The following is a 24,977-nucleotide window of genomic DNA, read 5'->3' as shown; positions in this document are numbered from 1 at the left end:
CAGACAACGCCATGGCAGTGGCATACCTCAGTCGACAGGGAGTGACAAAAAGCAGGGCTGCATGTGAGAAGTGTCAAAAATACTTCTCTGGGCGGAAAAAAATGCAAGAGGGCTGTCTGCGATTTTCATTCCAGGAGTAGACAACTGGGAAGCGGACTTCCTGAGTCGCCACGATCTCCACCCGGGGGAGTGGGTATTACATCCGTAGGTGTTTTAACAGATTGTCCACAGGTGGGGATACCCGCAGATTGACATAATGGTGTCTCACCTCAACAAGAAGCTTCGCTGCTACTGCTCGTGAACCAGAGACCATCAGGTGAGTGCAGTGGATGCGCTGACGTCGCCTTGGCCTTACCGGCTGGTCTACCTATTTCTTCCGATTCCGTTGATCTCAAGGGTGCTCCAGCGGATCAGACATCAGAGTACAAGCAATCCTGATTGCGCCGGACTGGCCACAAAGGGCATGGTACACAGCTCTTCTGGACATGAACATAGAAGACCCTTGGCCTCTGCCGCTAAGAAAGGATCTTACTCAGCAAGGGCCGTTCGTCTACCCGGACGTACGACTGCTTCGTTTGTCAGCATGGAAGTTGAGCGGAACATCCTAGCTCACAAAGGGCTTTCCAAAAAAGTCATTACCACTATGGTGCAAGCCAGAAAACCCCTGACTTCAAAACACTATCATCATATCTGGAGGAGATATGTCCCTTGGTGCAAGGAACGCACGTATCCGCCTGCAGAGTTTCACTTGGGACGTTTCCTGCAGGCTGGTGTGGATAAGGGCTTACGTCTGGGTTCCGTTAAGGTCCAGATTTCAGCTCTCTCAATTTTCTTTAAGAAGAAATTGGCTGTTTTGCCAGAAGTTCAGACCTTCATACAAGGGGTACTCCACATACAACCTCCCTTTGTGCCGCCTATGGCACCCTGGGCTTTGGATGTAGTGTTGAAATTTCTACAGTCCTCCTGGTTTGAGCCTCTGATGACTGTAGTAGACAAGTACCTCACATGGAAGACAGTGATGTTACTGGCCCTGGTGTCTGCTAAACACGTCTCACAATTTGGGGTCTTATCGTGTAAAAGTCCCTACTTGGTCTTTTACGAGGACAGAGCGGAGCACCGGACTAGACAGCAGTTCCTGCCGAAGGTTGTCTCCGCATTTTACCTGAATCAACCTATTGTGGTTCTGACGCTTCGGCTCCTCCGGGTCTTTGGATGTTGTACGTGCTTTGAACATCTATGTTAGGCGCACAGCTCGTGTCAGGAAGTCTGATTCCTTATTCGTGTTTTATGATGCGCAGAAAAAGGGTTGTCCTGCTCGCTGGATTAGACTTACTATCCAACTGGCCTATGTGTTGGCAGCCTTACCTGTTCCCTCAGTCTCTTAAGGCCCACTCTACAAGGTCAGTGGTCTCTTCCTGGGCGGCTGCCCGTGGAGTCTCGGCCTTGCAACTATGCCGAGCGGCTACCTGGTCGGGTAAGAACAGTTTTTTGAGAAATTCTACAAATTTGATACTCTGGCCAAAGAGGATACTCAGTTTGGGCAGGCGGTGCTGCAGCAGTCTCCGCATGTTCCCGCCCTTTCTGGAAGCTTTGGGACATCCCCATCGTACTAATCTGTCCCCAATATCCCTTATGGATGCTAGAGAAAATAGGATTTTAAATACCTACCGGTAAATCCTATTTCTCTATCGTCCTAGTGGATGCTGGGGTTCCTGAAAGGACCATGGGGAATAGCGGCTCCGCAGGAGACAGGGCACAAAAAGTAAAGCTTTAGGATCAGGTGGTGTGCACTGGCTCCTCCCCCTATGACCCTCCTCCAAGCCTCAGTTAGATTTTTGTGCCCGGCCGAGAAGGGTGCAATCTAGGTGGCTCTCCTAAAGAGCTGCTTAGAAAAGTTTAGCTTAGGTTTTTTATTTTACAGTGAGTCCTGCTGGCAACAGGATCACTGCAACGAGGGACTTAGGGGAGAAGAAGTGAACTCACCTGCGTGCAGGATGGATTGGCTTCTTTGGCTACTGGACATTAGCTCCAGAGGGACGATCACAGGTACAGCCTGGATGGTCACCGGAGCCTCGCCGCCGGCCCCCTTGCAGATGCTGAAAAGAGAAGAAGGTCCAGAATCGGCGGCAGAAGACTCCTCAGTCTTCTTAAGGTAGCGCACAGCACTGCAGCTGTGCGCCATTGCTCTCAGCACACTTCACACGGCAGTCACTGAGGGTGCAGGGCGCTGGGAGGGGGGCGCCCTGGGAGGCAATGTAAACCTATTTTTTGGCAAAAAATACCTCACATATAGCCTCCGGGGGCTATATGGAGATATTTAACCCCTGCCAGAATCCGTTGAAGAGCGGGAGACGAGCCCGCCGAAAAAGGGGCGGGGCCTATCTCCTCAGCACACAGCGCCATTTTCCCTCACAGAAAGGCTGGAGGGAAGGCTCCCAGGCTCTCCCCTGCACTGCACTACAGAAACAGGGTTAAAACAGAGATTGGGGGCACTAATTTGGCGTTAGAAATATATAAAAAGATGCTATAAGGGAAAACACTTATATAAGGTTGTCCCTATATAATTATAGCGTTTTTTGGTGTGTGCTGGCAAACTCTCCCTTTGTCTCTCCAAAGGGCTAGTGGGTCCTGTCCTCTATCAGAGCATTCCCTGTGTGTGTGCTGTGTGTCGGTACGTGTGTGTCGACATGTATGAGGACGATGTTGGTGAGGAGGCGGAGCAATTGCCTGTAATGGTGATGTCACTCTCTAGGGAGTCGACACCGGAATGGATGGCTTATTTAGGGAATTACGTGATAATGTCAACACGCTGCAAGGTCGGTTGACGACATGAGACGGCCGACAAACAATTAGTACCGGTCCAGACGTCTCAAAAACACCGTCAGGGGTTTTAAAACGCCCGTTTACCTTAGTCGGTCGACACAGACACGGACACTGAATCCAGTGTCGACGGTGAATAAACAAACGTATTCCTTATTAGGGCCACACGTTAAGGGCAATGAAGGAGGTGTTACATATTTCTGATACTACAAGTACCACAAAAGAGGGTATTATGTGGGATGTGAAAAAACTACCTGTAGTTTTTCCTGAATCAGATAAATTAAATGAAGTGTGTGATGATGCGTGGGTTCCCCCCGATAGAAAATTATTGGCGGTATACCCTTTCCCGCCAGAAGTTAGGGCGCGTTGGGAAACACCCCTTAGGGTGGATAAGGTGCTCACACGCTTATCAAAACAAGTGGCGGTACCGTCTATAGATAGGGCCGTCCTCAAGGAGCCAGCTGACAGGAGGCTGGAAAATATCATATAAAAGTATATACACACATACTGGTGTTATACTGCGACCAGCGATCGCCTCAGCCTGGATGTGCAGAGCTGGGGTGGCTTGGTCGGATTCCCTGACTAAAAATATTGATACCCTTGACAGGGACAGTATTTTATTGACTATAGAGCATTTAAAGGATGCATTTCTATATATGCGAGATGCACAGAGGGATATTTGCACTCTGGCATCAAGAGTAAGTGCGATGTCCATATCTGCCAGAAGATGTTTATGGACACGACAGTGGTCAGGTGATGCAGATTCCAAACGGCACAAAGGTGTATTGCCGTATAAAGGAAGAGGAGTTATTTGGGGTCGGTCCATCGGACCTGGTGGCCACGGCAACTGCTGGAAAATCCACCGTTTTTACCCTAAGTCACATCTCTGCAGAAAAAGACACCGTCTTTTCAGCCTCAGTCCTTTCGTCCCTATAAGAGTCATATTTGCCCAGGGATAGAGGAAAGGGAAGAAGACTGCAGCAGGCAGCCCATTCCCAGGAACAGAAGCCTTCCACCGCTTCTGCCAAGCTCTCAGCATGACGCTGGGACCGTACAGGACCCCTGGATCCTACAAGTAGTATCCCAGGGGTACAGATTGGAATGTCGAAACGTTTCCCCCTCGCAGGCTCCTGAAGTCTGCTTTACCAAGGTATCCCTCCGACAAGGAGGCAGTATGGGAAAAAAATCACAAGCTGTATTCCCAGCAGGTGATAATCAAATTACCCCTCCTACAACAAGGAAAGGGGTATTATTCCACACTATATTGTGGTACTGAAGCCAGAAGGCTAGGTGAGACCTATTCTAAATCTAAAAAAATTTGAACACTTACAAAGGTTCAAATCAAGATGGAGTCACTCAGAGCAGTGATAACGAACCAGGAAGAAGGGGACTATATAGTGTCCCGGGACATCAGGGATGCTTACCTCCATGTCCCAAATTTGCCCTTCTCACTAAGGGTACCTCAGGTTCGTGGTATAGAACTGTCACTGTCAGTTTCAGACGCTGCCGTTTGGATTGTCCACGGCACCCCGGGTCTTTACCAAGGTAATGGCCGAAATGATGATTCTTCTTCGAAGAAAAGGCGTCTTAATTACCCCTTACTTGGACGATCTCCTGATAAGGGCAAAGTCCAGGGAACAGTTGGAGGTCGGAGTAGCACTATCTCGGATACTGCTACAACAGCACGGATGGATTCTAAATATTCCAAAATCGCAGCTGATCCTGACGACACGTCTGCTGTGCCTAGGGATGATTCTGGACACAGTCCAGAAAAAGGTGTTTCTCCCGGAAGAGAAAGCCAGGGAGTTATCCGAGCTAGTCAAGAACCTCCTAAAACCAGGAAAAGTGTCAGTGCATCATTGCACAAGGGTCCTGGTAAAAATGGTGGCTTCCTACGAAGCAATTCCATTCGGCAGATTTCACGCAAGAACTTTTCAGTGGGATCTGCTGGACAAATGGTCCGGATCACATCTTCAGATGCATCAGCGGATAACCCTATATCCAAGGACAAGGGTGTCTCTCCTGTGGTGGTTACAGAGTGCTCATCTTCTAGAGGGCCGCAGATTCGGCATTCAGGATTGGATGCTGGTGACCACGGAGGCCAGCCCGAGAGGCTGGGGAGCAGTCACACAAGGAAAAAATTTCCAGGGAGTGTGATCAAGTCTGGAGACTTTTCTCCACATAAATATACTGGAGCTAAGGGTAAATTTATAATGCTCTAAGCTTAGCAAGACCTCTGCTTCAAGGTCAGCCGGTATTGATCCAGTGGGAAAAACATCACGGCAGTCGCCCACGTAAACAGACAGGGCGGCACAAGAAGCAGGAGGGCAATGGCAAAAGCGTCCCGTCTGAACAAAAAACGGGACAGGTATTGCGCCAGGTCAAGAGACCCTCAGGCAATAGCTGTGGACGTTCTGGTAACACCGTGGGTGTACCAGTCGGTGTATGTGTTCCCTCCTCTGCTTCTCATACCTAAGGTACTGAGAATTATAAGACGTAGAGGAGTAAGAACTATACTCATGGCTCCGGATTGGCCAAGAAGGACTTGGTACCCGGAACTTCAAGAGATGCTCACAGAGGACTTATGGCCTCTGCCGCTAAGAAGGGACTTGCTTCAGCAAGTACCATGTCTGTTCCAAGACTTACCGCAGCTGCGTTTGTCGGCATGGCGATGGAACGCCGGATCCTAAGGGAAAAAGGCATTCCGGAAGAGGTCATTCCTACCCTGGTCAAAGCCAGGAAGGAGGTGACCGCACAACATTATCACCACATGTGGCGAAAATATGTTGCGTGGTGTGAGGCCAGGAAGGCCCCACGAAGAAATTTCAATTCGGTCGATTCCTGCATTTCCTGCAAACAGGAGTGTCTATGGGCCTCAAATTGGGGTCCATTAAGGTTCAAATTTCGGCCCTGTCGATTTTCTTCCAGAAAGAATTGGCTTCAGTTCCTGAAGTCCAGAAGTTTGTCAAGGGAGTATTGCATATACAACCCCCTTTTGTGCCTCCAGTGGCACTGTGGGATCTCAACGTAGTTCTGGGATTCCTCAAATCACATTGGTTTAAAACCAGTCAAATCTGTGGATTTGAAGCATCTCACATGAAAAGTGACCATGCTCTTGGCCCTGGCCTGGGCCAGGCGAGTGTCAAATTGGTGGGTTTTTTCTCAAAAAAGCCCATATCTGTTTGTCCATTCGGACAGGGCAGAGCTGCGGACTCGTCCCCAGTTCTCTCCCTAAGGTGGTGTCAGTGTTTCACCTGAACCAGCTTATTGTGGTGCCTTGCGCCTACTAGGGACTTGGAGGACTCCAAGTTGCTGGATGTTGTCAGGGCCCTGAAAGTATAGGTTCCAGGACGGCTGGAGTCAGGAAAACTGACTTGCTGTTATCCTGTATGCACCCAACAAACTGGGTGCTCTTGCTTCTAAGCAGACTATTGCTAGTTGGATGTGTAATACAATTCAGCTTGCACATTCTGTGGCAGGCCTGCCACAGCCAAAATATGTAAATGCCCATTCCACAAGGAAGGTGGGCTCATCTTGGGCGGCTGCCCGAGGGGTCTCGGCTTTACAACTTTGCCGAGCGGCTATTTAGTCAGGGGCAAACACGTTTGTAAAATCCTACAAATTTGATACCCTGGCTAAGGAGGACCTGGAGTTCTCTCATTCGGTGCTGCAGAGTCATCCGCACTCTCCCGCCCGTTTGGGAGCTTTGGTATAATCCCCATGGTCCTTTCAGGAACCCCAGCATCCACTAGTACGATAGAGAAAATAAGAATTTACTTACCGATAATTCTATTTCTCGGAGTCCGTAGTGGATGCTGGGCGCCCATCCCAAGTGCGGATTATCTGCATTACTTGTACATAGTTACAAAAATCGGGTTATTATTGTTGTGAGCCATCTTTTCAGAGGCTCCGCTGTTATCATACTGTTAACTGGGTTCAGATCACAGGTTGTACAGTGTGATTGGTGTGGCTGGTATGAGTCTTACCCGGGATTCAAAATCCTTCCTTATTGTGTACGCTCGTCCGGGCACAGTATCCTAACTGAGGCTTGGAGGAGGGTCATAGGGGGAGGAGCCAGTGCACACCACCTGATCCTAAAGCTTTACTTTTTGTGCCCTGTCTCCTGCGGAGCCGCTATTCCCCATGGTCCTTTCAGGAACCCCAGCATCCACTACGGACTCCGAGAAATAGAATTATCGGTAAGTAAATTCTTATTTTTTGGTACTTAACGTTAAATCCATTTCTCCGATTCCACAGGGGACACTGGACGCCCACCCTGCACTGTTACTGCTGCCATGTTTGTTGTCGTTATATGTCATGACTGTTTTCTGTTCTTGTTGTAACTTTTTTTTCCCACCTGTTGGGGGTTGTATTGTTGTGTACTGGTTTTTTCGCCACCTCCTGTGAGGTTTTGTTCTTCCAGCTCTCCTATGGCACGGTTTACTAATACTAGCCTGTAGGAGGGGTATAAAGGGGGAGGAGCTAGTCACACATTTATTAATTTAAAGTTCCAGCTCCCAGGTACTGCACATCTATACCCCTATGGTCTTGACTACCTCCAGTGTCCCCTGTGGAATCGGAGAAAGGGATTTAACGGTAAGTACCAAAATACTTTTTTTTTACATATTTCAGTAAAACCAATTTTTTACAGCTTATTATATCTATTACATCTGAATGTGTAGATTGTGTAAACATATTAATACATACAAAGTACACGCATAGATGTGGGGCCTAATTCAGACCTGATTGCAGCAGCACATTCGTTCTCTAATGGGCAAAACCGTGTACACTGCAGGGGTTGCAGATGTAACATGTGCACAGAGAGTTAGATTTAGGTTGGGTGTGTTCAAACTGAAATCTAAATTGCAGTGTAAAAATAAAGCAGCCAATATTTACCCTGCAGAGAAACAATATACCCCACCCAAAGCGAACTGTCTGCACATGTTATATCTGCCCCCCCCCCTCCCCCCCTGCAGTGCACATGGTTTTGCCCATTAGAGAACAATTTTGCTTCTGCGATTATGTCTGAATTAGGCCCGAAATTGAAAATAAGAACAACAAGTTAATGTTAAGCATCGGTCTTATTATAATAAAGTAAATCCGAATAGTAATACAAAATGGAAAGCACTTTTTTAGAGAAACATATATATATATACACACACACACACACACACACACACACACACACACACACACACACACACACACACACACACACACGAGTTCAGCATAAGCAATGTGCATGTCACTGGCATTGAACATTTTCATTAATTTTTACACCATTTTTTTAAGTGTAATAGTTTTTTTTTTTTTTAAATAATTCACTGTGCCGTACCTGTACTAACAGCATAATAAAATATTATTAAACAAAAACATTTGGTTTATACCAGTTAGGGGTATATTCACTTAAGGTCGAAACTGCCGTCTTGTCGAAAAGACGTCAGTTTTCGACTTTTTCCGGTCGGAAGGGTTTCCGACCTATTCAGTCCCCAGCTTTTTAATTCGACTTGTCGAATAGTACGTGAATCGGCGGTATAGCTGCCAATTCTCGTGCTCCTGAAGGAAACGGGGCCAAATTCGACAGGTTTTGGCCTCGTTTCCGACCATCTCAGTTTGACTTAAAAAAAGTCAAACTGAGAGGAGAAGAGGGAGGAGAGCCGCGGGCAGACGGAGGACAGCAGCGCTACAGGAGAATGTGGCACAGCCACAAGTGAAGTCCCGCAGTGCTGCTGTTCCCCGCCTGCCCGTGGCTGTTCTCCTTCTCCCCGCTGGTCTCCTTCGCCCCCCCCCCCTCCGGTCCCTCATCTCAATTCGACATTTTTAAAGTCGAATTGAGATGGGCATTGAATAGCCCTTGTCGGATCCATTTCCGACAAATGTATGTCGGAATGGATCCGACCTCAATTGAATATACCCCATAGTCCTGTAAAAATCTGATTGAATCAAAGTCTAAAAGTATGAACTTTACCTCAGTACAATATTCATATGTAGTTTTCATGATGGATTTTTATCTTTGTTAAACTTTTTTTTTTTTAGTGTGTGTGTGACTAAAAACGCATTTTAACTCAATGGTACCATTACTACTTGCTCATTTTTATGCAGAAGTGTAATGTTTTTAAAATTGCATCTTTTTCCCCCCCCCCCCCCTCCAAATGTGTAGGTATTTTTCAATTTTATTAATTTAACTTTTGCAGGAAAATATAAGAAAATGAAAATTTACTTTTTTATGAAGTTGTTGTTTTTTTTTTCTTTTTTAGGTATAACTAGACCCTTTGGGGGCGACTGAAATGTTTTTTGGACAATTTGTGCCCGATGGAGCAAGTCAACTGCTGCTCCGATCAGTTGTGCATGACAGGGGTGCTCATTATTTCTGATTGTTCCCTTCTGAGGGGGTGAACAGAAATGTACAACAAGTTTGGCTTTTCACTTTTTTTTTATTTATTTTTTTATATGCCCAGTACTTCATTCACCCCTATAGCATAGGTTAGTCTACTTTTAAAATGGCGTCTGGAGCTAGCAGCGAGACCTTATGGTTGCAGTTGAGCCCTTATCAAGTACTTTCTCCCCATGATGCTGTTAGTGTGGAGACGATTGTAACTAGCAAATATTTTTGGCCTGGAGCCAATCTACAACAAAATTGTTATCTGTCTTGCGCCATCTTCTTTCCCCTCGCATTCCTAAATATTCTATATTTCAGTTTACATGTGATTATACTTTAGTTTCTTTTGGAAACTTGTGGCAGCACTGTCTTTAAATCTTAAAACCCTTTGTTTTCTGTTTTTCTTCCATCCTCCTGCTTTGCATCTACCAAAATGAAACTCTTCTCTTAATTTTCCTATACAGTATTTTCCTATACAGTACTTGATTATTATTATTTTTTTTTTAGGCAAATATTCAAGATGGACACATGCACTGTGATATCGGCAGTCATATGCTATTGGCCCGATATCACAGGAACTGTTGCCCCAAAGTGCCTTCGGTACGTGATAATAATGTGATTAAAATTGCAGGTTGGTAAATTTGGTTGGAAGATGAGTGATTTAAACCTGTGTATTGTCATTACACGGCATGCAGGAAGTAATACTCGCCCAGTTTGGCTACCTACGTTTCCTTTTCTGGCCATCTCTAATACCTAGTTTAAATAGGTTTAATAATAATAATAAAAGTTCAAGGCTCCAAACAATTTTTTTTTCTTAATACATATATATATATATGTATACAGGGAAGAAAAAGCCATCGCTATCGGAAGGACCGCGTGCAGGATCTTATCGACATTGGTTATGGCTATGATGAGACGGATCCCTTTATTGATAACTCTGAGGCAGTAAGTGCAGTTGTCTCTATAACTTAGCTTGAAATGGAATTGATATTTGCCCCAATAAGTCAAATTAAAGTAGTAGCACCTATGCAACAAGCAAGTTGGTGTTGAGACAAAAGTTTTATGTGGATTGGTTTACATTGTTACAAGTTTTCACCAGATATTTATTTTTAGTCTTTATGTTCCTGTTGTCCCTACACAAATATATTGAACTTGAACCTTTTATTGGAAATTGAGGTCAGTTTATACTTTCTGAGGCCATGGCAATGCATCTTAACTAAAACATTCTCATTCTTCATTTTAGTATGATGAGTTGGTCCCAGCTTCCCTGACTACAAAATATGGAGGATTTTATATCAACACTGGAACACTGCAGTTTCGGCAGGCATCGGATTCTGAAAATGAAGATTTTGTTGATGGCAAAAAGCACAAATCATCTAAAGTGAGCATCTTAATTGTGCAGTTATTAATGTGTATTAATTATTTCCCTTCTTTCCGGTGGTGGAATTCAATTGTTTTTTGCTGGCTGTAGGGCACCTATTTTCTCTATCGTCCTAAGTGGATGCTGGGGTTCCTGAAAGGACCATGGGGAATAGCGGCTCCGCAGGAGACAGGGCACAAAAAAGTAAAGCTTTACTAGGTCAGGTGGTGTGCACTGGCTCCTCCCCCTATGACCCTCCTCCAGACTCCAGTTAGATTTTGTGCCCGAACGAGAAGGGTGCAATCTAGGTGGCTCTCCTAAAGAGCTGCTTAGAGAAAGTTTAGTTTAGGTTTTTTTCTTTACAGTGAGTCCTGCTGGCAACAGGATCACTGCAACGTGGGACTTAGGGGGAAAGTAGTAAACTCACCTGCATGCAGAGTGGATTTGCTGCTTGGCTACTGGACACCATTAGCTCCAGAGGGATCGAACACAGGCCCAGCCGTGGAGTCCGGTCCCGGAGCCGCGCCGCCGACCCCCTTGCAGATGCTGAAGCGTGAAGAGGTCCGGAAACCGGCGGCTGAAGACTCCTCAGTCTTCATAAGGTAGCGCACAGCACTGCAGCTGTGCGCCATTTTCCTCTCAGCACACTTCACTGGGCGGTCACTGAGGGTGCAGAGCGCTGGGGGGGGGCGCTCTGAGAGGCAAATATAAACCTTATACAAGGCTAAAAATACCTCACATATAGCCCATAGGGGCTATATGGAGATATTTAACCCCTGCCTGACTGGAAAAATAGCGGGAGAAGAACCCGCCGAAAAAGGGGCGGGGCCTATCTCCTCAGCGCACGGCGCCATTTTCTGTCACAGCTCCGCTGGTCAGAACGGCTCCCAGGTCTCTCCCCTGCACTGCACTACAGAAACAGGGTAAAACAGAGAGGGGGGGCACATTAATGGCTATATATATATATATTAAAGCAGCTATAAGGGAGCACTTAATATAAGGATATCCCTTGTATATATAGCGCTTTGTGGTGTGTGCTGGCAGACTCTCCCTCTGTCTCCCCAAAAGGGCTAGTGGGTCCTGTCTTCATTAGAGCATTCCCTGTGAGTTTGCGGTGTGTGTCGGTACGTGGTGTCGACATGTATGAGGACGATATTGGTGTGGAGGCGGAGCAATTGCCAAATATGCAGATGTCACCCCCCAGGGGGTCGACACCAGAATGGATGCCTTTATTTGTGGAATTACGTGATGGTTTATCTTCCCTTAAACAGTCAGTTGAGGACATGAGGCGGCCGGACAATCAATTAATGCCTGTCCAGGCGCCTCAAACACCGTCAGGGGCTGTAAAACGCCCTTTGCCTCAGTCGGTCGACACAGACCCAGACACGGGCACTGATTCCAGTGACGACGGTAGAAATTCAAACGTATTTTCCAGTAGGGCCACACGTTATATGATTTTGGCAATGAAGGAGACGTTACATTTAGCTGATACTACAGATACCGTAAAACAGGGTATTATGTATGGTGTGAAAAAACTACAAACAGTTTTTCCTGAATCAGAAGAATTAAATGACGTGTGTGATGAAGCGTGGGTTGCTCCTGATAAAAAGTTGATAATTTCAAAAAAGTTATTGGCATTATACCCTTTCCCGCCAGAGGTTAGGGCGCGCTGGGAAACACCCCCTAAGGTGGACAAGGCGCTCACACGCTTATCCAAACAAGTGGCGTTACCCTCTCCTGAGACGGCCGCACTTAAGGATCCATCAGATAGAAAGATGGAAGTTATTCAAAAGAATATATACACACATGCAGGTGTTATACTACGACCAGCTATAGCAACTGCCTGGATGTGCAGTGCTGGAGTAGTTTGGTCAGAATCCCTGATTGAAAATATTGATACCCTAGATAGGGACAATGTTTTACTGTCGTTAGAACAAATAAAGGATGCATTTATCTATATGCGTGATGCACAGAGGGATATTTGCACACTGGCATCTCGGGTGAGTGCTATGTCCATTTCAGCCAGAAGAGCCTTATGGACACGACAGTGGACAGGCGATGCGGATTCAAAACGTCACATGGAGGTTTTGCCGTATAAAGGGGAGGAGTTATTTGGAGTTGGTCTATCAGACTTGGTGGCCACGGCTACTGCCGGGAAATCCACTTTTTTACCTCAAGTCACTCCCCAACAGAGAAAGGCACCGACCTTTCAACCGCAGCCTTTTCGCTCCTACAAAAATAAGAGAGCAAAGGGCTTGTCGTACCTGCCACGAGGCAGAGGAAGAGGGAAGAGACACCAACAGGCAGCTCCTTCCCAGGAACAGAAGCCCTCCCCGGCTCCTGCAAAAACCTCAGCATGACGCTGGGGCCTCTCAAGCGGACTCGGGGACAGTGGGGGGCCGTCTCAAAAATTACAGCGCGCAGTGGGCTCACTCGCAGGTAGACCCCTGGATCCTGCAGATAATATCTCAGGGGTACAGGTTGGAATTAGAGACGGATCCTCCTCATCGTTTCCTGAAGTCTGCCTTACCAACCGTCTCTTCCGAAAGGGAGAGGGTGTTGGAAGCCATTCACAAGCTGTACGCTCAGCAGGTGATAGTCAAAGTACCCCTATTACAACAAGGAAAGGGGTATTATTCCACTCTATTTGTGGTACCGAAGCCGGATGGCTCGGTAAGGCCTATTCTAAATCTGAAGTCCTTGAACCTCTACATAAAAAAGTTCAAGTTCAAGATGGAGTCACTCAGAGCAGTGATAGCGAACCTGGAAGAAGGGGACTTTATGGTATCCTTGGACATCAAGGATGCGTATCTACACGTTCCGATTTACCCCGCACACCAGGGGTACCTCAGGTTCATTGTTCAAAACTGTCACTATCAGTTTCAGACGCTGCCGTTCGGATTGTCCACGGCGCCTCGGGTCTTTACCAAGGTAATGGCCGAGATGATGATTCTTCTTCGAAGAAAAGGCGTATTAGTTATCCCATACTTGGACGATCTCCTAATAAGGGCAAGGTCCAGAGAACAGCTGGAGACAGCTTTAGCACTATCTCAAGAGGTGCTAAGACAACACGGGTGGATTCTGAATATTCCAAAATCCCATTTAATCCCGACAACTCGTCTGCTGTTCCTAGGAATGATTCTGGACACGGTTCAGAAAAAGGTTTTCCTTCCGGAGGAAAAAGCCAAGGAGTTATCCGATCTGGTCAGGAACCTCCTAAAACCAGGAAAAGTGTCAGTACATCAATGCACAAGAGTCCTGGGAAAAATGGTGGCTTCTTACGAAGCAATTCCATTCGGCAGATTCCATGCAAGAATATTCCAAAGGGATCTGTTGGACAAATGGTCAGGGTCGCATCTGCAGATGCACCTGCGAATAACCCTGTCACCAAAGACAAGGGTGTCACTTCTGTGGTGGTTGCAGAAGGCTCACCTATTAGAAGGCCGCAGATTCGGCATTCAGGATTGGATCCTGGTGACCACGGACGCCAGCCTGAGAGGCTGGGGAGCAGTCACACAAGGAAGAAACTTCCAAGGAGTATGGACGAGTCTGGAAAAGTCTCTTCACATAAACATTCTGGAACTAAGAGCAATCTACAATGCTCTAAGCCAGGCGGAACTTCTCCTGCAAGGAAAGCCGGTGTTGATTCAGTCGGACAACATCACGGCGGTCGCCCATGTAAACAGGCAGGGCGGCACAAGAAGCAGGAGTGCAATGGCAGAAGCTGCCAAGATTCTTCGCTGGGCGGAGAATCACGTGATAGCACTGTCAGCAGTGTTCATCCCGGGCGTGGACAACTGGGAAGCAGACTTCCTCAGCAGACACGATCTTCATCCGGGAGAGTGGGGTCTACATCCAGAAGTCTTCAACATGTTAATAGACCGTTGGGAAAGACCAATTGTAGACATGATGGCGTCTCGCCTCAACAAGAAACTGGACAAATATTGCGCCAGGTCAAGAGATCCACAGGCAATAGCTGTGGACGCACTGGTAACTCCTTGGGTGTACCAGTCAGTGTATGTGTTTCCTCCTCTGCCGCTCATACCAAAGGTATTGAAGATCATACGGCAAAGAAGAATAAGAACAATACTAGTGGTTCCGGATTGGCCGAGAAGGACTTGGTATCCGGAACTTCAAGAGATGCTCACGGACGAACCGTGGCCTCTACCTCTGAGAAGGGACCTGCTACAGCAGGGTCCCTGTCTTTTTCAAGACTTACCGCGGCTGCGTTTGACGGCATGGCGGTTGAACGCCAGATCCTAAAAGGGAAAGGCATTCCAGAAGAAGTCATTCCTACCTTGATTAAGGCACGGAAGGAAGTCACCGTGAAACATTATCACCGCATTTGGCGAAAATATGTAGCGTGGTGCGAGGATCGGAGGGTTCCGACGGAGGAATTCCAACTGGGTCGTTTCCTACATTTCCTGCAATCAGGATTATCTATGGGTCTCAAATTGGGATCCATTAAGGTTCAAATTTCGGCCCTGTCAATATTCTTCCAAAAAGAATTGGCCTCTGTCCCTGAGGTCCAGACTTTTGTCAAGGGAGTACTGCATATACAGCCTCCTGTGGTGCCTCCGGTGGCACCGTGGGATCTAAATGTAGTTTTAGATTTCCTCAAATCCCATTGGTTTGAACCATTGAAAAAGGTGGATTTGAAATATCTCACATTGAAAGTGACTATGTTACTAGCCCTGGCCTCTGCCAGGAGAGTATCTGAATTGGCGGCTTTATCTTATAAAAGTCCTTATCTAATCTTCCATTCGGATAGGGCAGAACTGCGGACTCGTCCGCATTTTCTCCCTAAAGTGGTATCAGCATTTCATCTGAACCAACCTATTGTGGTGCCTGCGGCCACTAGCGACTTGGAGGACTCCAAGTTGTTGGACGTTGTCAGAGCCTTAAAAATATACATTGCAAGGACGGCTGGAGTCAGAAAATCTGACTCGCTGTTTATATTGTATGCACCCAACAAGTTGGGCGCACCTGCTTCTAAGCAGTCGATTGCTCGTTGGATTTGTAACACAATTCAACTTGCACATTCTGTGGCAGGCCTGCCACAGCCTAAAACTGTAAAAGCCCACTCCACAAGGAAGGTGGGCTCATCTTGGGCGGCTGCCCGAGGGGTCTCGGCATTACAACTCTGCCGAGCAGCTACGTGGTCGGGGGAGAACACGTTTGTAACATTTTACAAATTTGATACCCTGGCAAAGGAGGACCTGGAGTTCTCTCATTCGGTGCTGCAGAGTCATCCGCACTCTCCCGCCCGTTTGGGAGCTTTGGTATAATCCCCATGGTCCTTTCAGGAACCCCAGCATCCACTTAGGACGATAGAGAAAATAAGAATTTACTTACCGATAATTCTATTTCTCGGAGTCCGTAGTGGATGCTGGGCGCCCATCCCAAGTGCGGATTATCTGCAATACTTGTACATAGTTATTGTTAACTAATTCGGGTTATTGTTAAGGAGCCATCTTTAAGAGGCCCTTTCTGTTGTCATACTGTTAACTGGGTTTAGATCACAAGTTGTACGGTGTGATTGGTGTGGCTGGTATGAGTCTTACCCGGGATTCAAAATGCCTCCCTTATTGTGTATGCTCGTCCGGGCACAGTACCTAACTGGAGTCTGGAGGAGGGTCATAGGGGGAGGAGCCAGTGCACACCACCTGACCTAGTAAAGCTTTACTTTTTTGTGCCCTGTCTCCTGCGGAGCCGCTATTCCCCATGGTCCTTTCAGGAACCCCAGCATCCACTACGGACTCCGAGAAATAGAATTATCGGTAAGTAAATTCTTATTATTTCTGCTCGTACCCTCCTGAGGTGACGAGCAGAAATCCACACAAATTAGTGTTTTTGGTCACCCAAACGCAGTGTGCCCTGTACTTTGCACAAGTTTAGCTGCTTTGCCAGGTGCATTTGGGTGAGCCATACACAATGGGCACACTGTAACTTGTGCCCGTCAGCACAAACTGGCATTTGTTGATGAGATGTGTGCGCTAGAAAACAATTAAAAATATGTCCCTGAGAGGGAAATTCAATCTGGTCGGTAAGACTGGATATTTTCATTTTTATCTCAACTATTCACAGCAATAAGACATGATTTATGTATTCAATACACCTTCAGGGAAAAGGGCTCTAAAGGGAGCACGTTCCTGTAGTTGGTAAATAGTGAAGGGATTGAATTTGCCATCCTCTCACTACTTTGAGAGCTGTGTTCACTACTGCTCATGTGTGGTCTGCTGACTGCACACGTTAGTGGTTTGTTCTAGGGAGGGATCCAATGGTTTTCTCTCCAGTAGTTGTTGCAATGAATAATGTAGCCCATAGGCTACAACTGGATATGGTAATCTTCAGATGACATTAAGTACCTGAGGCTAAGCTCTGGAATGCATTGCATTGTGGAGGGAGGTAAATTAGACTAAAAAGCAGCCCCCATAGAAACCTATGGGCAGCTATTGTGAGCACAGATGTGAGACTGCAGAAGATACATCTGATGTTTGCTGCAGTCCCCAGGTACATACTGTGCATTCAGGGGATACTTATCATTTTAATCCCGCAAATAATAATTAATAAGTAGGCTTCTTCAGAATACAGCAAAGTAATACCACTTTTTATTTAGTTTTGAAGCATGCTTTTCTGATTCCATGAAGCCTTTTCTTTTAAGGTATTGAAGTTGAAAGAAGAAGACCGATCACTTAAAAAACGCAAGAGGAAAGAGGACACTTTGGAAAAGGAAAAGCCGTCAAGGAAACTGAAAGTCTCCAAACAGATGGGGTATGTATAAAGGCCATTTCGAAAAGGAGTAAAAATGTTCCATACATGACCCTAAACCAAATCTGTGTTTGCTTCTTTGGAGTTTTCAACATAGGTTGACGAGTTAAATTATAGCTGTTTATCATGGGTTTTCATTAAAAAAATAACACAGGCTCTTAATTTGGAGTTGAGTGGAATTTAAAACTTGAACAAATGGTCAGTACATGACAGTGGAATGGCCAACAAATAAGTAAGAAGTGCTCTTGTATACGTCATTCATAAATTATACTAATGAGTATTATTGCATGTGTAAATATCTGTAATTCCGTTGCAGTGTAATCATTTGCTCTACTAACCAACACAACTTTGGATTTTAGAAGTCACCTAGGAGACCATCTAAAATGTATACATGCAGCGACTATTATTATATATGAACATTTGGGCTGATTATGTTAGACTGAACGAAGGATAGAGAAGTAAACTGTGTTGGGGCACTCTTGTAGTTAAAGTTGTGTTCTTTATTATACATCACAAAGGTCAAGTTGATGAGTCAAAGATACAAAACAACAAATATGCAATGATATATTACATTCCTTGATATGGCCGTATAATGCACCTATTATGTATCACATATGGTAGATATGTGGATAACCTTGGTGTGTACCCCTGTCCTTTGAATGCAAGATATTAATACACTGGTATAGATATCACTATGAATATATATATATATAGAACATGTATACTCCTGCACTCACATCAAGAAAAATAACAACAGTGGGGTGCTCCTAGTGGGATTCTCCAAGTTTTGGTAGGCCCACAATATTCAGGCAAGTGTCCAAAGATTGGAGGTGCACTCATCCAATAAGTAATTCTCAGCGACTGTTCTTAATTCACAATAACTTTATTAGTAGAAATTCGGCTTATTCAGTCGACGTTTCGATCCTCTATTTCGGGATCTTTCTCAAGACAAGCTTCAAAAATATAATCAATGCTCACAAGGCATCATATATTGATTTTCAGCTTAATCAATATATCGGGTTCAGACAATACCGAGGCTGCATGGCTAGTAAGGCCCTATGCAACGTAGATTATGTGTGGAAATAAAACTCATGAAAACAACTTAGACAACTCCATTGATCACCACACGGATCTGGTCCTAACAGCCTCAGCAGCCACACATATATTTCTCTGACGTCCTAGTGGATGCTGGGACTCCGTAAGGACCATGGGGAATAGCGGCTCCGCAGGAGACAGGGCACAAAATAAAAGCTTAAGGATCAGGTGGTGTGCACTGGCTCCTCCCCCTATGACCCTCCTCCAAGCCTCAGTTAGATTTTTGTGCCCGGCCGAGAAGGGTGCAATCTAGGTGGCTCTCCTGAGCTGCTTAGAATAAAAGTTTAGTTAGGTTTTTTTATTTTCAGTGAGTCCTGCTGGCAACAGGCTCACTGCATCGTGGGACTAAGGGGAGAAGAAACGGACTCACCTGAGTGCAGAGTGGATCGGGTTTCTTAGGCTACTGGACATTAGCTCCAGAGGGACGATCACAGGTTCAGCCTGGATGGGTCACCGGAGCCGCGCCGCCGTCCCCCTTACAGAGCCAGAAGAGACGAAGAGGTCCGGTGAAATCGGCGGCAGAAGACATCCTGTCTTCAGTCTAAGGTAGCGCACAGCACCGCAGCTGTGCGCCATTGCTCTCAGCACACTTCACACTCCGGTCACTGAGGGTGCAGGGCGCTGGGGGGGAGCGCCCTGAGACGCAATATAACAGCATATACCTTAGGTGGCAAAAAGAATACATCACATATAGCTCCTGGGCTATATGGATGTATTTTAATCCCCTGCCATTTTTACACAAAAAAGCGGGAGATAAGGACGTCGTGAAGGGGCGGAGCCTATCTCCTCAGCACACAAGCGCCATTTTCCCTCACAGCTCCGCTGGAAGGACGGCTCCCTGACTCTCCCCTGCAGTCCTGCTTCAGAATCAGGGTAAAAAAGAGAAGGGGGGGCATTTTTGGCAGCAAATAACGATAATAACAGCAGCTATTAGGGAATAACACTTATATAAGGTTATCCCTGTATATATATATATATATATATATATATATATATATATATATATATATATATATATATATATATATATATATATATATATAGCGCTGGGTGTGTGCTGGCAGACTCTCCCTCTGTCTCTCCAAAGGGCTAAGTGGGGTCCTGTCCTCTATCAGAGCATTCCCGGTGTGTGTGCTGTGTGTCGGTACGCGTGTGTCGACATGTATGAGGAGGAAAATGATGTGGAGGCGGAGCAGTTGCCTGTGTTGGTGATGTCACCCCCTAGGGAGTCGACACCTGACTGGATGATTGTATTTAAACAATTAAGTGATAATGTCAGCAATTTGCAAAAAACTGTTGACGACATGAGACAGCCGGCAAATCAATTAGTGCCTGTCCAGGCGTCTCAGACACCGTCAGGGGCGCTAAAACGCCCGTTACCTCAGTGGGTCGACACAGACCCGGACACAGATACTGAGTCTAGTGTCGACGGTGACGAGACAAACGTAATGTCCAGTAGGGCCACACGTTACATGATCACGGCAATGAAAGAGGCATTGAACCTTTCTGACACTACAAGTACCACAAAGAAGGGTATTATGTGGGGTGAGAAAAAACTACCAATAGTTTTTCCTGAGTCAGAGGAAATAAATGAGGTGTGTGAAAAAGCGTGGGTTTCCCCCGATAAAAAACAGCTAATTTCTAAAAAATTATTAGCATTATATCCTTTCCCGCCAGAGGTTAGGGTGCGTTGGGAAACACCCCCTAGGGTAGATAAGGCGCTCACACGTTTATCTAAACAAGTAGCGTTACCGTCTCCTGATACGGCCACCCTCAAAGAACCAGCTGATAGAAGGCTGGAAAATATCCTAAAAAGTATATACACACATACTGGTGTTATACTGCGACCAGCAATCGCCTCAGCCTGGATGTGCAGTGCTGGAGTCGCATGGTCGGATTCCCTGACTGAGAATATTGATACCCTGGATAGGGACAATATTTTGTTAACTATAGAACATTTAAAGGATGCATTACTATATATGCGTGATGCACAGAGGGATATTTGCACCCTGGCATCAAGAGTAAGTGCTATGTCCATCTCTGCCAGAAGAGCGTTATGGACGCGACAGTGGTCAGGGGATGCGGATTCCAAACGGCACATGGAAGTATTGCCGTATAAAGGGGAGGAGTTATTTGGGGCTGGTCTATCGGACCTGGTGGCCACGGCAACGGCTGGAAAATCCACCTTTTTACCCCAGGTCACTCCACATCAGCAGAAAAAGACACCGTCTTTTCAAACTCAGTCCTTTCGTTCCCATAAGTACAAGCGAGCAAAAGGCCACTCTTTTCTGCCCCGGGGCAGAGGAAGAGGAAAAAGACTGCACCATGCAGCCGCTTCCCAGGAGCAGAAGCCCTCCCCTGCTTCTGCCAAGTCTTCAGCATGACGCTGGGGCTTTACAAGCAGACTCAGATATGGTGGGGGCCCGTCTCAAGAATTTCAACGCGCAGTGGGCTCACTCGCAAGTGGATCCCTGGATTCTACAGGTAGTATCGCAGGGGTACAAACTGGAATTCGAGGCGTTTCCCCCTCGTCGGTTCCTGAAGTCTGCTTTACCAAAGTCTCCCTCCGACAGGGAGGCAGTTTTGGAAGCCATTCACAAGCTGTATTCCCAGCAGGTGATAATCAAGGTACCCCTCCTGCAACAAGGAAAGGGGTATTATTCCACGCTGTTTGTGGTACCGAAGCCGGACGGCTCGGTGAGACCAATTTTAAATCTGAAATCCTTGAACACTTACAATAAAAAGGTTCAAATTCAAGATGGAGTCACTCAGAGCAGTGATAGCGAACCTGGAAGAAGGGGACTATATGGTGTCTCTGGACATCAAAGATGCTTATCTCCACGTCCCAATATACCCTTCTCACCAAGGGTACCTCAGGTTTGTAGTACAAAACTGTCATTATCAGTTTCAGACGCTGCCGTTTGGATTGTCCACGGCACCTCGGGTCTTTACCAAGGTAATGGCCGAAATGATGATTCTTCTACGAAGAAAAGGCATTTTAATTATCCCTTACTTGGACGATCTCCTGATAAGGGCAAGATCCAGGGAACAGTTAGAAGTCGGAGTAGCACTATCTCAGGTAGTGTTACGTCAGCACGGGTGGATTCTAAATATTCCAAAATCGCAGCTGATTCCAACGACACGTCTACTGTTCCTAGGAATGATTCTGGACACAGTCCAGAAGAAGGTGTTTCTCCCGGAGGAGAAGGCCAGGGAGTTATCCGAGCTAGTCAGGAACCTCCTAAAACCAGGCCAGGTCTCAGTGCATCAGTGCACGAGGGTCCTGGGAAAAATGGTGGCTTCTTACGAAGCGATTCCATTCGGAAGATTCCATGCAAGAACATTTCAGTGGGATCTACTGGACAAATGGTCCGGATCGCATCTGCAGATGCATCAGCGGATAACCCTGTCGCCAAGGACAAGGGTGTCTCTCCTGTGGTGGCTGCAGAGTGCTCATCTACTAGAGGGCCGCAGATTTGGCATTCAGGATTGGTTCCTGGTAACCACGGATGCCAGCCTGAGAGGCTGGGGAGCAGTCACACAGGGAAGGAATTTCCAGGGCCTGTGGTCAAGCATGGAAACATCTCTTCATATAAACATTCTGGAACTAAGGGCCATTTACAATGCCCTAAGTCAAGCAAAACCTCTGCTTCAGGGTCAGGCGGTGTTGATCCAATCGGACAACATCACGTCAGTCGCCCACGTAAACAGACAGGGCGGCACGAGAAGCAGGAGGGCAATGGCAGAAGCTGCAAGGATTCTTCGCTGGGCGGAAAATCATGTGATAGCACTGTCAGCAGTATTCATTCCGGGAGTGGACAACTGGGAAGCAGACTTCCTCAGCAGACACGACCTTCACCCGGGAGAGTGGGGACTTCACCCAGAAGTCTTCCACCTGATTGTAAACCGTTGGGAAAAACCAAAGGTGGACATGATGGCGTCACGTCTAAACAAAAAACTGAACAGATATTGCGCCAGGTCAAGGGACCCTCAGGCAATAGCAGTGGACGCTCTGGTAACGCCGTGGGTGTACCAGTCAGTGTATGTGTTCCCTCCTCTGCCTCTCATACCAAAAGTACTGAGAATCATAAGAAGGAGAGGAGTAAGAACTATACTCGTGGTCCCGGATTGGCCAAGAAGGACTTGGTACCCGGAACTTCAAGAGATGCTCACGGACGAACCGTGGCCTCTACCTCTAAGAAAGGACCTGCTACTGCAGGGGCCTTGTCTGTTCCAAGACTTACCGCGGCTGCGTTTGACGGCATGGCGGTTGAACGCCGGATCCTGAGGGGAAAAAGGCATTCCAGATGAAGTCATTCCTACTCTGGTCAAAGCCAGGAAGGACGTAACCGCAAAACATTATCACCGCATTTGGCGTAAATATGTGGCGTGGTGTGAGGCCAAGAGGGCCCCTACAGAGGAATTTCAACTGGGTCGTTTCCTTCATTTCCTGCAAACAGGACTGTCTATGGGCCTAAAATTAGGGTCCATTAAGGTTCAAATTTCGGCCCTGTCGATTTTCTTCCAGAAAGAACTGGCTTCAGTACCTGAAGTTCAGACATTTGTAAAAGGGGTGCTGCACATACAGCCTCCTTTTGTGCCTCCAGTGGCACCTTGGGATCTCAACGTGGTGTTGAGTTTTCTAAAGTCACATTGGTTTGAACCACTTTCCACTGTGGACTTAAAATATCTCACATGGAAGGTGTCGATGCTGTTAGCCTTGGCTTCAGCCAGGCGTGTGTCAGAATTGGCGGCTTTATCATATAAAAGCCCTTACTTAATTTTTCATTCTGACAGGCCGGAATTGAGGACTCGTCCTCAATTTCTACCTAAGGTGGTTTCTGCATTTCACATGAACCAACCTATTGTGGTACCTGCGGCTACCAGGGACTTAGAGGACTCTAAGTTGCTTGACGTTGTCAGGGCCTTGAAAATATGTTTCCAGGACGGCTGGAGTCAGAAAATCTGACTCGCTGTTTATCCTGTATGCACCCAACAAACTGGGTGCTCCTGCTTCTAAGCAGACAATTGCTCGTTGGATTTGTAGTACAATTCAGCTTGCACATTCTGTGGCAGGATTGCCACAGCCAAAATCAGTAAAAGCCCATTCCACAAGGAAAGTGGGCTCATCTTGGGCGGCTGCCCGAGGGGTCTCGGCTTTACAACTTTGCCGAGCAGCTACTTGGTCAGGGGCAAACACGTTTGCTAAATTCTACAAATTTGATACCCTGGCTGAGGAGGACCTGGAGTTCTCTCATTCGGTGCTGCAGAGTCATCCGCACTCTCCCGCCCGTTTGGGAGCTTTGGTATAATCCCCATGGTCCTTACGGAGTCCCAGCATCCACTAGGACGTCAGAGAAAATAAGATTTTACTTACCGATAAATCTATTTCTCATAGTCCGTAGTGGATGCTGGGCGCCCATCCCTAGTGCGGATTGTCTGCAATACTTGTATATAGTTATTGTTACAAAAATTCGGGTTATTATTGTTGTGAGCCATCTTTTCAGAGGCTCCCTTCGTTTATCATACTGTTAACTGGGTTCAGATCACAAGTTGTACGGTGTGATTGGTGTGGCTGGTATGAGTCTTACCCGGGATTCAATATCCTTCCTTATTATGTACGCTCGTCCGGGCACAGTATCCTAACTGAGGCTTGGAGGAGGGTCATAGGGGGAGGAGCCAGTGCACACCACCTGATCCTTAAGCTTTTATTTTGTGCCCTGTCTCCTGCGGAGCCGCTATTCCCAATGGTCCTTACGGAGTCCCAGCATCCACTACGGACTATGAGAAATAGATTTATCGGTAAGTAAAATCTTATTATTTCTCTGACGTCCTAGTGGATGCTGGGAACTCCGTAAGGACCATGGGGAATAGCGGCTCCGCAGGAGACAGGGCACATCTAAAGAAAGCTTTAGGATCACCTGGTGTGCACTGGCTCCTCCCCCTATGACCCTCCTCCAAGCCTCAGTTAGATTTTCTGTGCCCGACGAGAAGGGTGCACACTAGGGGCTCTCCTGAGCTCTTTGTGAAAGTTTTAGTTTAGGTTTATTTTTTTCAGTGAGACCTGCTGGCAACAGGCTCACTGCATCGAGGGACTAAGGGGAGAAGAAGCGAACTCACCTGCGTGCAGAGTGGATTGGGCTTCTTAGGCTACTGGACATTAGCTCCAGAGGGACGATCACAGGTTCAGCCTGGATGGGTCACCGGAGCCGCGCCGCCGGCCCCCTTACAGAGCCAGAAGAGCGAAGAGGTCCGGAAAAATCGGCGGCAGAAGACTTTCCTGTCTTCAGATAAAGGTAGGCGCACAGCACCGCAGCTGTGCGCCATTGCTCTCAGCACACTTCACACTCCGGTCACTGAGGGTGCAGGGCGCTGGGGGGGCAGCGCCCTGAGACGCAATAAATCGATAGAAAACCTTTTATGGCTAAAATAAATGCATCACATATAACTCCTGGGCTATATGGATGCATTTAACCCCTGCCAAAACATACAAGAAAACGGATGATAAGGACGCCGAGAAAGGGGCGGAGCCTATCTCCTCAGCACACTGGC

The 24,977-nt window shown here is 46.8% G+C and overlaps 1 protein-coding gene across 3 annotated transcripts in view; it reads left to right on the top strand.

Annotated features, from left to right (window-relative positions):
* UBN2 (ubinuclein 2) overlaps positions 1-24,977 on the top strand; it is a 363,995-nt gene that overhangs the window by 39,907 nt on the left and 299,111 nt on the right. The window contains exons 1-4 of one of the 3 annotated variants that reach the window (XM_063940411.1): positions 9,710-9,799; positions 10,043-10,144; positions 10,443-10,580; positions 17,224-17,333. In XM_063940411.1, the coding sequence (XP_063796481.1) occupies positions 9,728-9,799; positions 10,043-10,144; positions 10,443-10,580; positions 17,224-17,333 (422 nt within the window). In that variant the 5' untranslated portion in view covers positions 9,710-9,727. Of the gene's footprint in view, positions 1-9,709; positions 9,800-10,042; positions 10,145-10,442; positions 10,581-17,223; positions 17,334-24,977 lie in introns of those variants that run through there. The other 2 variants (XM_063940409.1, XM_063940410.1) reach the window with 2 other exon arrangements.

This window comes from Pseudophryne corroboree, chromosome 9 (genome assembly GCF_028390025.1).
Source record: "Pseudophryne corroboree isolate aPseCor3 chromosome 9, aPseCor3.hap2, whole genome shotgun sequence".
Classification (NCBI taxonomy): Eukaryota; Metazoa; Chordata; class Amphibia; order Anura; family Myobatrachidae; genus Pseudophryne; species Pseudophryne corroboree.
The sequence above is the reverse complement of the archived record's forward strand: the minus strand, read 5'-3'. Positions and strand labels throughout refer to the sequence as shown.